At 38.1% G+C, this 16733-nt stretch overlaps 1 protein-coding gene across 4 annotated transcripts in view; it reads right to left on the reverse strand.

The window, feature by feature from the left end:
- The window catches only part of HMCN1 (hemicentin 1), a 538357-nt gene that overhangs the window by 68131 nt on the left and 453493 nt on the right, over positions 1-16733 (reverse strand). For all 4 annotated transcript variants that reach the window (XM_070384783.1, XM_070384782.1, XM_070384784.1 and 1 more), the window contains 6 exons: positions 14899-15006; positions 14323-14460; positions 14076-14210; positions 8601-8870; positions 5591-5781; positions 1527-1740 (listed from right to left, as the gene is read on the reverse strand). In XM_070384783.1, the coding sequence (XP_070240884.1) occupies positions 1527-1740; positions 5591-5781; positions 8601-8870; positions 14076-14210; positions 14323-14460; positions 14899-15006 (1056 nt within the window). The remainder of the gene's footprint in view (positions 1-1526; positions 1741-5590; positions 5782-8600; positions 8871-14075; positions 14211-14322; positions 14461-14898; positions 15007-16733) is intronic.

Here is a 16733-nt window from a genome sequence, read left to right on the forward strand (position 1 = left end):
AAACAATTTACATCAAGAACATGGAAACCTTTTCAGTTATAATTCAACTGACCTGGCAGCTCAGAAGGAAAGTCATGAACACCTACGCTAGTTAGGTAATAATGACAAAATTAAATTTGTAATAATTTGAACTTGCCCATAAGTGGTAATGATATAAATTACCAAAGGTAGTTTCAATACTTGGAATAGAGTATAAGATAAATATGCAAATCCTAAAACAATTGATACTAAATAAGATTCCGATTAGACCAATCAATATCTAATTACATTAAGTATGTTTACTTTGCAGGTTCTCTCCCATTCAAAGTATCTTTTTTTTTTTTTAATATAATTGCTTTACAACGTTGTGTTAAGTTTTTGTTGTACAACAGAGTGAATCAGGTATATGTGAACATATATCATCTCCCTCTTGGACCACCCCCACCCCCCCAGCCCCCAATCCCACCCATCTAGGTCATCACAGAGCAGGGGGTTGAGCTCCCTGTGCTATATAGCCGGTTCAAATTATCTTTTAAAGTTTTCATACTGCTGAATAGTAAATGGAAAATTAAGCTTTAAAAACGTAACTAAGTTAGTATTATATCTTCAGAAAACAGTAGTGATTAGGTTTTTTAGAGTTTATTTTTCTTTAGTGAAGTATGTTATACTATTACTGTTAAGGTGACACAGCTGATGAATCCTAGTTATTATAAAGCTTTATAACAGAAAACTCAAGCTTATTACTAACTTTCTAGCAAGGCATTTCTTAAATGCTAATAGTGTAGTACTTCAGAACTCAATTTTAGGAAGCAACAATTTCTTTTTACAAACAGTATCTTCGTGCTGGTGATAAAAGTCTAACAGAAACACATCTTCCCCATGATGCGTGGCTTTACCTGAACATGTAGTGCACACACAGATTGGAACTTGTTTACTTAATTGATCTACACTCTGATAGTAGATTAGAGAGGTTAATTCATACAATGAAAAATAGAGTTCTCTGTAAAATTAGGTGAATCTTCAGGGCTCTCACAGTCGTCTTAATCAATAAGGAAGGAAGTCCCAGGTAGCTCAGTGGTAAAGAATTCTCCTGCCAATGCTCGGGAATATCCCTGGAGGGGGAGATGGCAAGGCACTTCAGTATTCTTGCCTGGGAAATCCTACGGACAGAGAAGCCTGGCGGGCTGCAGTCGGTGGGGTCACAAAGATTCAGACACGACTGAGTGAGAACAGCAAAGAAGTCCAGGGGGATACGCTTGGGCATCTGTGTATATGACTTCTCAGGGGGAGGGGAATTAGTTTTAGGTTAAAAACCTACCTATATCCTTCAATATATGGTCCTGTGATCAACGTGTCCTTTCTAAAGAATGAAAAGAACACCTATACTGGGCATAGGCTAAAATCCAGGCAAAAGGACACATTTTACAGAATTTAAGGCAATCAATTCATGCAACTTTTCAATCAATTCCCACAGTTAAAGAAAATGGAGATGGGTTTCAGTTCTCTATCAGTGTACTTATTCATTTCTTAAGAATTAAATTACCAACCTGGGATAATATTGTTATTGAACGTCCATGTTAACTTGGGCAATGGGATACCAGTTGCTTTACAGTTTAAACGGAGCTGTTCTCCCTTATTTAATGACACATCTCCAGGGAGTTCAGTAAAAGTGGGAAGAACATGAACAGTCAGGCCGATGGTGTGTGTGTCTTCACCTGCGGCATTGTTGGCAATGCAGGTATAGGTGCCAGAATCCTCCAGCTTAAAGAAAGAAAAGTCATTGTGCATAAAATTACACGATCTTACATCATATTACATATAATTCATAAAACTGCATAGCTTGGTCCCCAAAGGAGCACTCTAAAGATGATTTAAATTTCCATCTTTTAGTCTGAACCATCTGGCTAGTTTTTACAAAGCATAATTTACAATGTTTAAGAAATTCAAAGTCCATACCTCACAGAACTATAGCATTTTACAGTAATAAGATCTTAGAAGACTTTAGATTATACAGTTTTACTAAACATCAACCGCTGTACTGCAATGTACAACTAAAGAGCAAATGTACTCCCAAAAGCTGTTAGAATCTTGATGGCATAGCTGGTTCCCTGGGTAATGTGGCACCAAGGACCATGAAAATGATCAAAGGAAATGGCAAGAGTCAGGGCAATTAGCTGCAATTCCAAGACTTCACTTGCTAAATCCAATAGCCAGCTCTTGGCAATCATTTTACTAGAAGTTTTAGCAGCATTTGACACAATTCCGGCTTCCTTCTTTTGAAAACCATGTCTTCAGCTGGCTTCCAGGACACCCCATTCCCCGAGTTTCCTTTCTGCCTCACTGACTGCTTTTCTTCCATCTCCTTTTGCTGGCTTCCCCTCCACATTAATGTGTCAGCGTAGGTGTATGAGAGGGCTCAGTCTCTGTTCCTCTTTTCTTCTCTGTCCACACTCAACTCGGTTTTAATGGCTTTAAATACCATCTACATGCTGCGATGAGTACCAGGATGTCCAGCTCAGGTGTTTCTTCCAAACTCCAATTGTACTGAACTTCTCATTCCAATGCTCTGCTCGGTTGCCTAGAAAACATCTCAAGCGCAGGTCCAAAACCAAACTCCCCTCTTTCCTTTTTGGTCTATCTGCAGCCTTCACTCCATCTCAGTTGATGGCTATTTTGTTCTTCCAGCTGTTTGTGACTTTCAGACACTGGAGTGTTTGTTTATTCTTTTTCACACTATTTTCAGTCTAGCTAGGAAATCCTAGCTTCAAAGTATACACAAAATCCAACAACTTCTCACCCACCCCTTCTCAGCTAATGTTCTGCCTTGAGTCCTATAATGTCTCGTCTGCCTCCAGAGCATCTTCCCAACTGGTCTTTCGGCTTCTCTCCTTGCCCTTCTACCGTATATTCTCATCACAATAGTTGATGCAATGTGGCAAAAACATAACATAAAAGGCAGACAACATTGCTGCCCTGCTCAAAACCTGTAATGGATTCTGATTTTACTCAGAGTAAAATGCAAATTGTTACATGGGATTGCAGAGTCCAACACGACTGAGCAACTGAACAGCAATAAGGTATCACATGTATCTGGTCTTCATTTTTCTCTGACTTCTTTCTCTCTCTTCCTTCTTTGTTTTCACTGGTCTCCTGTTTCTCAAATACATCAGGCATGTTCCTACGTTTTTTTACTCTTTGCACCCACCTTCATTTCTTTGCCCCCCAAATATGGGGTAGGGGATCCCAGTTTTCTGCCTCTCTCCCAGGCAGAGAAAACTGGGATGCTCCTCTCCCAGATATCTGCTTAGCTAATTCAGTTCCTTCAAATTTTGCTCAAAGTGTTTGCTTCCCAGAGGACATTTATTCTGACCATGCTATTTAAAAATATAACTTGTACTCTTCCAAATTCTGACACCTTTTACCTGTTCTTGTTTTATTTTTCATACCAGTTGTTTTCTTTTGAATTGTATACATTCTTTATTTTTTACTATTTTATTATTATTCTTTTGAAATGAATGCATCATTTATTTTTGTTATTGACTATCTCCCTCCTTTAGGAATAAACTCCATGAAGGCAAGGATCTTTCATTGCTTTGTTCAATGTATTTATTCCCAGTATCTAAATCTGTGCTGATCACAGAGAAGGTACTCAATACTCAATAAATATTTGTTAAATTAATGACTGAATGCTTCTGACTGTATTAAGGTCCATAGCGCAGACTTTTCCTTATTTTTTAAAAAGAAGTTTAAGAATAGATTTTCTTTGCAATGAAGCATCAAGTAATTGATTGGCAATGCAGCATAAAAATTATAATCACTTACTATAGATACAATCTAACACTGGTAGGTTTCATAATGATTTTTTAAGGGCAAACAGAAATAAATCGTATTCCATGTAAAGGTCTCCTCACCCTGACACCACTTAGCTGCTCTTAAATTCCCAGATCTTAACATCTTAAGTTTAAAAATCAAAGATTTTACAGAAGTAAAGTTTTGGAAAATCCAGATTATACATATTATTCACAGGTAGACTTATCATTTGTGTCTTTCATCTGATATTTATAAGGTACTATATTGTTGCTATTATAAAAAATTTATCTCAGTTGTCCCAATAAAAGTTTAAACTTTTCTCATTTAATTCCTTCAGGTCTGTAAGAGTGATTGAGAGGTCAAATTCAACATTCTTGAATCTGACAGTAGTCCCTACCAGAGACTGCATACCAGTTTAAACAAACAAATTTAACATTATTTTATCACTTTTAAGTTCACATTTTTAACTTTTAATAGGTCTGAAATTGGGATACAACTTAAAAATTGATGGTCTTCTCTAGTTTACTTGACTGGATTTTTTTTTTTTCTTTCTTTCTTAGCGGTACATAAAATAAAGGTGCATCTTACAATTGATGGAAACTTAGATTTGAATAAATACAATTTCTTCTTGCACATAAGGTCAAGTTAGCCTATCCCTAGGGCTATTTATCTGGGAATCAAGGAGTCTAGCTAACAGCTGAAATTATACTATGAAGTGAATGTGATCAATTTTATCAATTTAATCTGTTTGAATTTAATTCTATGAAGATTTTATAATGAAATTTAGGTACTTCGAAGGGTAATGAAAAGGAATAATGAAAGTGTTAGTCACTCAGTCATGTCCGACTCTTTGCGGTCCCATGGACAGTAGCCCACCAGGCTCCTCTGTCCAAGGAATTCTCCGGGCAAGAATACTGGAGTGGGTACCCATTCCCTTGTCCATGGCATCTTCCTGACCCAGGGATAGAACCTGGGTCTCCTGCACTGCAGGCAGATTCTTTACCGTTTGTGCCACCAGGGAAGCCCAAAGACAGGCAGAGAAGCTCTGAAAGTGATTCACGTTTTAATCGTGTTTAATAGTTGGTACCAAGTATTGATACACTGAAACCACATGATAATTTTTTAAAGTCATGTGGTATGCATAGGTACAGATTCTTCTTCAAATGGGCTAATATTGAAAAACAGATACTTCCCATAACTACTGTTCTGCAGACTGGAGAAATACCACCTAAGAATATTCAAGATTCCCAGCTTGCACAGATCCCTAAGACTGAAAGTTATTTAAAAACCTGAAAAGAGAAAAAAAGCCTGCTTTTTGTGTTTGCTTAATAACATCACACATTCTTACACTTCTGCTCTTCAAACAATGTCTCATGCATTGTTACAAGCATGGAATAGAATAGAGGCTTAGAATTTTCCTGATAAATAAAGATTTTCACAAAAATAAAATAACTTTAGAAGAAAGTCATTTATAAGTTCCCATGATGTGCTGAATACTATCCTTGGGGACATAAAATGAAATATATATAAAATTAATTTTTTGACCTGCATTTAGAAGGGTACTTTTCTTTCATTATTAAATAATACATGGGAATTCCCTGGTGCTTCAGTGGTTAGGACTTGGCTCTTTGGCTGCTGTGGAACAGTTTGACCCCTGGTTAGGGAACTTAGATCCCGCAAGCTGTGTGGCACAGACAGAAACAAACAAAACAAAAAATACATTTTCAAGCTAAATCATTAAAAGTAAAATGGTGAATTAATAATCTGTCTCAATGTATCTCTTCATATTTATTAAACTTACCACAACATTTTCCAGGATAAGCTCTCCATAGGGTTCAACAGTGTATTTTCCTAACAAGTTAGCCAAAGGAACATTGTCTTTTTTCCAGTTAATTGCTGGTGTGGGGATTCCATCAGCCATGCATGGAAGAACGGCTTGTGAATTCTCATTGACCGTGTAATGTACTTCTGTACTTTGGATTCTAGGTGGTACTATAAAGAGTTTTTAAAAAGAAAGTCATTCAGGATGTTGAGTTCAATCATTATTCACACTGAAAAGGAACACACGATAGATTCCCTTGCGAGTAACTTGGTAGAAATACTAACACAATATATCAAGTCATTTGTTTGTTACTCTGAAAGCAATCAATATTTTTGACACCAGCAAGAATTCTAAGGCATTTGTACATGTTGGATGTATTTACAATGAGCCTCGGAAAAAACGACACTGAACTGGTGAGAAATATTTAAATTTTATTCGACTTACTGACTTTCCCTTGAGTTTCTTTTGCTTATTGCCGTGAAATAAAACAAACAAGAGCAACTAAAGCCAAAACCACTTCGACAGTTGTATAATTGCTGGATTTGTATCACAGAGATACTGTGAGGACAAACTAATAAAACTCACTAATTTAAAACACTATAAAATACCTCATATTAAAGCTAAAGAAAAAAATTTATTGCAGTACTTCACATGTTACAACAAATGTAAGTAAAACTGGTGAAAACATTTAATTTAGTTTTTATACTATCACAGAGGAAATGTTTTATAGTGATTTCATAATTCCATGCAAATACTGCTTATGCTTCAAATTTTTTGAAATGGAATTTAGGCAACACGGAAAGATCAACTGAATATTTCAGGGTACGAAGAAATACCTTAGAGGATTCAGAACTAAGATATTTACTTCTAACAGAAAAGTTTAAATATGTTAAGAATACTTGACTAAAAAGGGAAAAACATACTCTCCTCCCCAAACAGTAAATTTCAGAATTATTCAAATACATCAGTGAGAAATGGATCAACTTCTTCACAAATTTTTTAAAGTTACAGAACAAAACAGGTTTCAGCAAAAAAAAAAAAAAAAAAAGATTATTTGGATATGAAAACATTTAATTATATGCATAAACAGGCTTCCCTGGTAGCTCAGCTGGTAAGAATCTGCCTGCAATGCAAGAGACCCTGGTTCAATTTCTGGGTCAGGAAGCTCCCCTAGAGAAGGGATAGGCTACCCACTCCAGAATTTTGGGGCTTCCCTGGTGGCTCAGATGGTAAAGAATCCACCTGCAATGCAGGAGTCCTGGGTTCGATCCCTGGGTTGGGAAGATCCCCTGGAGGAGGGCATGGCAACCCACTCCAGTACTCTTCCTGGAGAATCCCATGAACAGAGGAGCCTGGCAGGCTGCAGTCCATAGGGTTGCACAGAGTCAGACACAACTGAAGCCATGCACATATGGCTTTAACATGCACATATGCACACACACATACATAAATGATAGATAACAAAAAAAAGCCTAAAACCTATTTTGTTGAATGGTATATCATAAATATCCAGTTTGTTTTCATTAATTTATGCTATATTTTCATTATCTCCTTTATCCTGGTTTCCCTGGAGTTGGTATTTCAACTTTGCTAACAGTTATAAAGTTGCAACACTAGTGCATTTACTTATCCTTTTTCAAAATGAAACTTTTAAGGCTGTGACCACTATACTTGATTTTAGTTTTGGGTACATACGATACATTTTAATGTGGTGTCCTTATTTTTATGATTTTCTAAATAATTTGAAAATAAAATCATATTCTTTGACCTACTTGTTAATCAGAATGATAATTTTTAATTTGCTTGGGGTTGGGGTTTTGGCATTAAAAATTCATTACACTTTTCAAGCTTTATTGCATCATGGGTGGGAATTGTGGCCTATACTTTTAAGTTATTATTAATGATTTCTTTGTTGTTTGCATGCATGCTCAGTTGTGTCTGACTCTTTGGCTCCAGGCTCCTCTGTCTGTGGGACTTTCCAGGCAAGAATACTGGAGTGGGTTGCCATTTCCTCCTCCAGGGGATCTTCCTGACCCAGGGATTGAACCCATGTCTCCTGTGGCTCTGAATTGCAGGCAGACTCTTCACCACTTAGCTACCTGGGAAGCCCCTTTGTTGTTTAGTATACAGTTACTTCTGGTACATTTTCTATAAACATGTGAAAAAAGGAATATTATTTATTTGAAACCAAAAGACTAATATGTATTAATTAGTTCAATTACATTAACTGAAAGCAAGAAAAAAATTGTAGAAAATTCAAATACACCTGAAAGATAAAAAAACCACTTTCACAAATTTTTTTAAAAAGAAAAAACAGAAACTCGTTATTAAAATGAGAGATACTTCTGAAAATAGTAGTTGAAAACAGTTTAATTTACTTATTGTCTCTTACTACTGATATTAATGGTTAGTCTATTATTAGTCTTAAAATATACATTAATAACTAAAATATTTCAATGCTGATTTTTAGATATTTTATTAGTTGTCTGAATACAAAGGAAAAACAGGTGTTTTTTTTTTATATTACAAAAATATACCTGTAAATGTTTTGCTACTTTAATGAATCAAATAGATCTCCACTTCTCACTGGGTTCACATTACAGTTATTAGGTAGGTCATATGCTGGTTAGTTTTGGGCCAAGAGGACTTGCAATTTGAAAAGTAAAGCAGAAGAGCAACAAAACAAATGAACTCCTCACAAGTCAACTTATAGATCCCAATAGTCACCATATAAGGGTATTGGCAACAGATTAACTATCCTGGCTTTATTAATAAAATCACTCTCACACAGGTATGTGCACAAATAAACAGAGCCTACCAAAAGCATATCTGAAGGACAAGCGTACCTATACACCACATGCACACACCACACTCCACTCTAGTTTGCTGTTTTTCGTTGTTTTTATTTCCATCATATTTTCCCCTGGTGGTCTCTTCTCTCTGCCATGGTAAAGCAGTAAACTGAAATAACTTATGCTAAACAACCTACCATGGACGGTGAGCTTGGTGCTCGTGCTGCTTGATCCTGCCACGTTAGCCGCCATGCACGTGTACTGACCCGCGTCACCAGGCTGAGCAAATGCTATCTGCAGAGCACCGGAGCTGAGGATGCGCTGGCGGACTGACTCCACAATTACATGCCCATCTTTATGCCACATGATGTCAGGTGGTGGGAGGCCATCTGCCTTACAGGGTAGCATGATGGGCTTATCCACAACAGTGATGTATTCCTTAGGATGAGGGCTAATGACTGGAGGAACTAAAAGTTACAAAGTTTAAACATCATTTTAAAACCCTGAATGTACTATTTATGCAATGTGGTCTTATTCTAGCAAAATGAAGTCACGTTGTTAAGAAACAAAGCCCTGATTTTACCATATCATCACCAAAGGGTTGCTACAGTTTGTTTTTGCTGGAAAAGAAGATTCATTGAATCTACTGCAGAAAATTATTCTCTACATAGTTAACAAATATAAACGACAATCAATCTTGAGATTTAAACATGTACTCATGAGGGATTGCATGTCCAGAAAACTAAGAATGTGTTGATAGGGGTATTTTCTTTAACATACATGTATTATGTGATTCATTCATCAGCTCCTTAAACTTTAAAAATAGATCTCTTCAAGGTTTGGAAATTATTCACCTGCTCAGACCCTTTTATTCATGCTTTTCCTGCAGTGCTTATGATCTCATATACTGGGACCATATTTAACAATGTATTATTTTAATGAATAAAGAAGTGGGATGTTGAAAAGAATTACAATTAATCTTTGAACAGCACAGGGGGTAGGGATGATGACTCTCTGCACTACAGAAAATCCAAATTTAACTTATAATCGGCCTTCAGTATCCTTGGCCCCTCTGTATATGTGGTTTTATGTCTTTAGATTTAACCAACTTTGGCTTGTGCAGTAATGTAGTATTTACTACTGAATAAGTGGACCTGCATGGTTTGAATCGTATTGGTTAAGGATTGACTTTGTACAGACAAAACTCTTCCTACTTTTTCAGAAAACTGTGGACAGGCTTATGATAACAGTTTCTCTTCCTGGTGTTTACAGTAGTGATTACCACTCAGGCTCTTTTACTGAGCTTTAAAGACACATCACATAATTACGAGAGAACAATCAAACACAAGTGAGGAACAACCAATCATAAGCACAGGAGAAAGGAAGGTAAGGATGATACCCCCTCCCAATGTCAGTCAATCCAAGTCCAGATACACTGACAAGGTACAGAAAAAACTATGGTAAATTTACCTCTTTTAAACATGTGCAGGCCAAAAGAATAAAATCATCTGAAATGTCTGCCATGCATTTAAAATATTCCTTGTTACCACATGCTGTAAGAAACAAGGGGCCTCTGAGAACTCTACTGATCCAAGTTATGCCCTGTGGATAGCAAGTCCCGGAGACCTGGAAATATCTGCTGTGTCTCTAGAGGAGGCTGGGCAGAAACAGCCAACCAAGGGAGACCAAATTTTATGGTACACTAATAGTAATGAGTGGGCTTCCCCATTGGCTCCATGGCAAAGAATCTGCCTGCAGTGCAGAAGACAAAAGAGATGCGAGTTTGATCCCTGGGTTGGGAAGATCCCCTGGAGGAGAAAATGGCAACCCACTCCAGTTTTCTTGCCTAGAAAATTTCATGGACAGAGGACCCTGTTGGGCTACAGTCCATGGGGTCGCAGAGTCAGACATGACTGAGTGTGTATGCACACCCATGCGTGCATGCGCACACACACACACATACACATAATTATAATGAGTAAATCAACAAGTTGTGAAAAATATGAATAACTTAAAATTATTCATATCAACCAAAGTTATCTGGTTGATTTTCTGCTTGCTATTACATACTGTTATCTGTTAGAGATTTTTTGTTGTTGTTGTTCCCATTGCATGGCATGTGGGATCCTAGTTCCCCAATCAGGGATCAAACCCATGCCTCTTGCATTGGAAGCACAGAATCTTAACCACTGGACCACCAGGAAGTCCCTACTTACTCTATCTGAAAAGAGAGAGTCTATTCAGAGTTTTTCATGCCTCTAGAGTATGCAGTTATCTCTGATTGCTTTTGGAATACTGAAATCCTATTAGTTGTTTTAATGTGTTTCTTTGTCCCATAATTGCTCATGTAATTTTAATCAACTAGTGAAAGAAAAAAATCCTCACTAATTCTTTTATATGATCCCAGTGGATGAAGCACAAGCTGGAATCAAGACTGTGGGGGGAAATATCAATAACCTCAGATATGCAGATGACACTAAAGAGGAATTAAAGAACCTCTTGATGAAGGTGAAAGAAGAGAGTGAGAAAGCTGGCTTAAAACTCAACATTCAAAAAACGAAGATCATGGCATCTGGTCCCATCACTTCATAGCAAATAGGTGGGGAAACAGTGGAAACAGTGACAGACTTTATTTTCTTGGGCTCCAAAATCACTGCAGATGGTGACTGTAGCCATGAAATTAAAAGATGCTTGCTCCTTGGAAGAAAAGCTATGCCAAACCTAGACAGCATATTAAAAAGCAGAGACATTACTTTGCCTACAAAGGCCCATCTAGTCAAAGCTATGGTTTTTCTAGTAGTCATGTATGGCTATGAGAGTTGGACCATAAGAAGGCTGAGGGCTAAAGAATTGATGCTTTTGAACTGTGGTGTTAGAGAAGACTCTTGACAGTCCCTTGGATAGCAAGGAGATCCAACCAGTCAATCCTAAGGGAAATCAACCCTGCATATTCACTGGAAGGACTAAGGCTAAAGCTGAAGCTCCAACACTTTGGCCACATGATGGGAAGAGCTGCCTCACTGGAAAAGACCCTAATGCTGGGAAAGATTGAGGGCAGGAGGAGAAGGGGACGGCAGAGGATGAGATGGTTGAACAGTATCACTGACTCAAAGGACATGAGTTTGAGCACTCTGGGAGACTGTGAATAACATGAAACCCTAGCATGCTGCAGTCCATCTGGTCACAAAGAATTGGACACAGCTGAGCAACTGAACAACAGTGTTGCCAAAAGCAATGACTATTTCTTGGTCATCATCTTAGCTGACTCTCCCTTGAGTTAAAAAAAAAAAAAATCTGTCTACTCCTTCTTGAAACACTGTCCTTTCCTTGACTCCATCTAGTTTTCCTCTGTCATCTTTTCCCTCTCCTTTGTTTTTCTTTTTAGCATTCTGTTTTTCAGACCTCTTTAACAATGCAGAGTCCTGGGCTCTTTTCTATCCAAATAGTCATCCAGTCTTGTGGACTGAAAAATCCTAATTACTTCCAAATTTGTATCTTAGACTGTACTTCTCCCTTGAGTCCTGAATTCATAAATAATCAATGCTTTTTGACATCTCTGCTAGGATTTCTAACAGTTTCCCACATCTAACATGATCAGCCAACAAAGGTCTGTCTAGTCAAGGCTATGGTTTTTCCAGTGGTCATGTATGGATGTGAGAATTGGACTGTGAAGAAAGCTGAGCACTGAAGAACTGATGCTTCTGAACTGTGGTGTTGGAGAAGATTCTTGAGAGTCCCTTGGACTGCAAGGAGATCCAACCAGTCCATCCTAAAGGAGATCAGTCCTGGGTGTTCATTGGAAGGACTGATGCTGAAGCTGAAACTCCAGTACTTTGGCCACCTCATGCAAAGAGGTGACTCATTGGAAAAGACTCTGATGCTGGGAGGGACTGGGGGCAGGAGAAGGGGACGACAGAGGATGAGATGGCTGGATGGCATCATGGACTTGATGGACATGAGTTTGGGTGAGCTCCGGGAGTTGGTGATGGACAGGGAGGCCTGGTGTGCTGCGATTCATGGGGTTGCAAAGAGTTCGACACAACTAGGTGACTGAACTGAACTGAACTGAACATGATCAGAAATCGTGTTTTCCTTCCTCCAAAACTAGTTCCTCTCCTTGAACCCCCCATAGCACTATCTCCACTCAAGCCCAAAGCCCAGGAAACATCATGAACTCTTCTCTTTTCCTAACCTCCCAATCTGATTAATCAGCGATCCTGGCTAGTATATCTCCTCCAAAATTCTTGAATCCACCACTTTTTTTTTCATTTACCCTTGTGACTCCCACAAATACTCCCACCCCCAGCCAGACCATACTGCATGATGCCTAGAGCAGTGGTCCTCAACATTTTTGGCACCAGGAACTAGTTTCATGGAAGACAAGTTTTCCATGGACTGAGGAGGGGGACTGGTTTTGGGATGATTCAATACATTACATTTATTGTGCACTATATCTCTGTTATTATTACATCAGTTTCGCCTCCAAACATCAGGTCTTAGATCCTGGGGGTTGGGGACCCCTGGCCTAAGCACTTTACTAGTTCTTCCAGATCTAGTCTTCAGCTTTCTCTAAATCATTACCTACATACCAGCAAAAGAGAGCTTCTTAAAACCAAACAAGAGTCTTTGTTAAATCATGGACAGCCTTCAATATTGCACAGAAAAGAAAATCTCCCCCTCCTCTGGTCTTTCAGGTGTTCCGTGCACTGGCCCTGCTTAGTTTCTGATCTCCTTTCCATTCGTCAGCCTCCCCATGTTCACTGTCAGCCACGATTCTTTTCTTACCCTTCCTGCCTCGGGACCCTTACACATGCTGCCTTCTCTTCCGTGGGCACTCTGCTACCTTTACATGGCTCATCCTCACTCATCATTCAGATCTCAGCTCTAATGGTCCCCCCAGAGAAGACTGGTTTTGTTTTTCCCTTCTTCACACCATAAAAATATTATGTCTGTAATGTTCAATGTATTTCTACTTAACATCCCAATAAATGTTTATTAAAATTGTTGAAAAATACAAGGAAATTAGATTTATAACCTGCAGATAAGTAAGTGAGCTTAACTACAGTTATTCATTCACCCTAGGAAAATCACATTACAAGGAAATTCAAACCAGCCAGTGTGAACTGAGTAGCTCAGAACCCATTTCTAGGTCAGGTTTTTATCCACAAAAGCAATGCATGCAAGATATGAACATTACATCAAGAAAATGTAACTATGAAAAAAAAACCCACTCTCTTCTTATATATTTTTTCTCATCAAGTTGGTTTACTTGCAATATGACTTACTTTTTGGTTTCAGAACTTCTGTCATTTTGTAAAATTAAAAACAATTATGATTTTTAAGTGGATATTACAATCCAGTGTTTTGTAATATATACAGAGTAGCATTATGGAGAAAATGGTTTTAAAAATCACCTTAAATATGTGCTACAATAGAAGTACCAAATGGAGATTCACAGAAATTAAAAATATGAGATGTCTCAGTTTTCTTATACAAATAATGCCCCCAAACCACCCGAGCACTAAATTTTTTTCTTCAAAAGAGTAACAGAATAGAAATAGAATAGAAAACAAATAGAATAATGTAAACTAAGAATATGAAGGACTATGGCAGCATCATTATTTGACATAATATGAATTTTGATAGGCACTGATATAAGCATATGTACTTACCTTGGACATTCAACTTGATTTTGCCCAAGGCTGTACCAGCTGGATTCTGAGCCACACACATGTAAGTACCAGCATCCTCTCTGACAGCTCTGGAGATCTGCAAGCCGCCACGGGGAAGAACTGCATGGCTTCTACCTACATCATAGTTAGAACAGGGTGAGAAGAATTTTTACTTTCATTAAAAAAATTATACTGACTTCTGAAAAATAAAACTGAGTTGCCATGATTGTCCTGAGAGAAACAGTACCTGAACTGATGACACTGATGCCTTCTTTTTGCCAAGTGATGAAAGGACTGGGTGTCCCTGTTGCTTCACAGGGTAATAAAATGGGATTGTTTAGAATGACGTCCAGCTCACTTGGCTGAGGCTGAATGACTGGAGGCTCTGTAAGAACCAATCAACAGAAATGTTGCAAGGACTCTAGTTAGTGGCATAAATGTCTACAGTAGCCGTGAGGTTAAACCTGTCTGAATTCACACTTCCAAGATATTAGTGATTTCATTGGCCCAGGGAAAAGCACATATCAGCCATATCATGTTGCTTTTTGAATCTTGTTACTATAGCCAGTTTCCATTAGAAGAACTCCAGAGAAAAGACTAAAATCAGAAACAGATCGTGAAAATTCAACGAAAATAATTTAGAGGTTGTTCAGTGTGGTTTGTCATCTGTATGCTTTCTGTAGTCTGCTGAAGAATATCTATCAGCTTTCATTGCCCCAAAATATTACTGTGGTTTATGACCCTAGACAGGACCATCTTTGAAGAAAAAACATGACTTAAAGAGATAACAGCAATATTTTAATGAATAAGTACCCTTTCATACCTTGGACATGAAGGCTTACATGTCGATGTGCAGAACCAGCTGAATTCCTGGCAACACAAGTATATCTTCCAGCATGGCTTAGTCGAGTGTCAAGTATTTCAATTGCTCCTAAAAAGGAAAGAAGAATTTCATGCATAGGGCATTCCTCTTTTTCTGGTTTGATAAACCATGTCTCTGATTTTTGTGTTTCTGTCCCTCTCGCATGGGGGTACTTGGCTTGTATTCCCTGTGCCTACCTAGCACAGAACTTAAAAAACAAAACAAAACAAAAAAACCATTAACAACTTTATTTAGTCAAATTTTCAGACTATAAAATTCAGCCATTTAAATGTACAATTCAATAACTCCTGGCATATTACAGACTCATGCAATTATCACAGTTTAATTTTAGAACATTTTCATTACACCAAAAAGAAATCTACCCCCATTTATAGTCCTGCCTCACTCTCAACCCCAGTGATCACTAATTTACTTTCTGTCTCTAAATATTGACCTCTTCTGGACATTTTACCTAGATGGGATCATACCGAAATCTTTTGTGTCTGACTTCTACTGTGAGCATAGTTTTTGAGTTGCATCTGTTGTCGCATGTGTCAATATTTGTGTTCCATTTTATTGTTAAAGAGAATTCCATTGTGTAAAGTGATCCCCATTGTTTATCCACTAACCAGTTAATGGAAATTTACACTGCTTCTAATTTTTGGCTATTCAGAAGATTGCTACATGAATGCTGCTGCTGCTGCTAAGTCACTTCAGTCGTGTCCGACTCTGTGCGACCCCACAGACGGCAGCCCACCAGGCTCCCCCGTCCCTGGGATTCTCCAATGTTTGCGCATAAATCTTTGCGTGGACATATGTTTTTATTTCTCTGGGTAGATACCTAGGAGTGGAGTTGCTGGGTCATAGCGTGACTCTTTCTTTCTGAGAAAGTTCTAAACTGTTCTCTTAGCACAGTACTTTGTGGTGAAGGGTAGTTAGTTTATATTTTATGATTTTACTTGCTACCCATCTATGCAGATTTCTGAGATAGCCAACATACTTTGCGATGAGAACCAAGTTCATCTTTCATTATTTTCCTTCTTTTGAAGAAATAAATTCTCTTAGCATAAGATGCACACACTCATAAAGCCCCAGGATGTTAGTTGCTACTTTTTATCCTCCTCCTCAATCCAGGATAAATTTTCAGAAACACGAATGTGAATCACCTGCATTTTCATTTAGGTGAATTATTTTTTCTCTTTAATACATAAAATTTTCAAAGCTTAAATTTTATAAATGGTGTTTACAACCACCCTCAAAAAACAGCCACATCATAACACTTGCCACCCAATCTTACTTGTTAAATTATAGAAAACTTGAAAGCAAGAACCCTGTCTTAGTTTTAGATCTTCAGAAATTTAGTGGAGTACATAGCCCATTTTAGGTATTAAATGTTTATTAAATGAATGGACATTCTGTTTGGCCAAAGAAGTGTGGTTCACTCAAGGCAATGAGTAAAATTTTAAAACCTTGATGTTTAGTCACAAAGTTGTGTCCAATTCTTTCGTGACCCTATGGACTGAGCTTCCCAGGTGGCTCAGGCAGTAAAGTGTCTGCAGTGCAGGAGACCTGCGTTTGATCCCTGGGTTGGGAAGATTCCCCTGGAGAAGGAAATAACCCACTCCAGTATTCTTGCCTGAAGAATTCCATGGACAGAGGAGCCTGGTGGGCTGCCGTGCATGGATTGCAAAGAATTGGACATGACCGACTGAGTGACTACCGCACACATGTACTGCAGCCCGCTAGGCTCCTTTGTCCATGGGGTTTCCCAGACAAGAATACTGGAATGGGTTGCC

Source organism: Bos mutus, chromosome 16 (assembly GCF_027580195.1).
Source record: "Bos mutus isolate GX-2022 chromosome 16, NWIPB_WYAK_1.1, whole genome shotgun sequence".
In the NCBI taxonomy this organism is placed as follows: Eukaryota; Metazoa; Chordata; class Mammalia; order Artiodactyla; family Bovidae; genus Bos; species Bos mutus.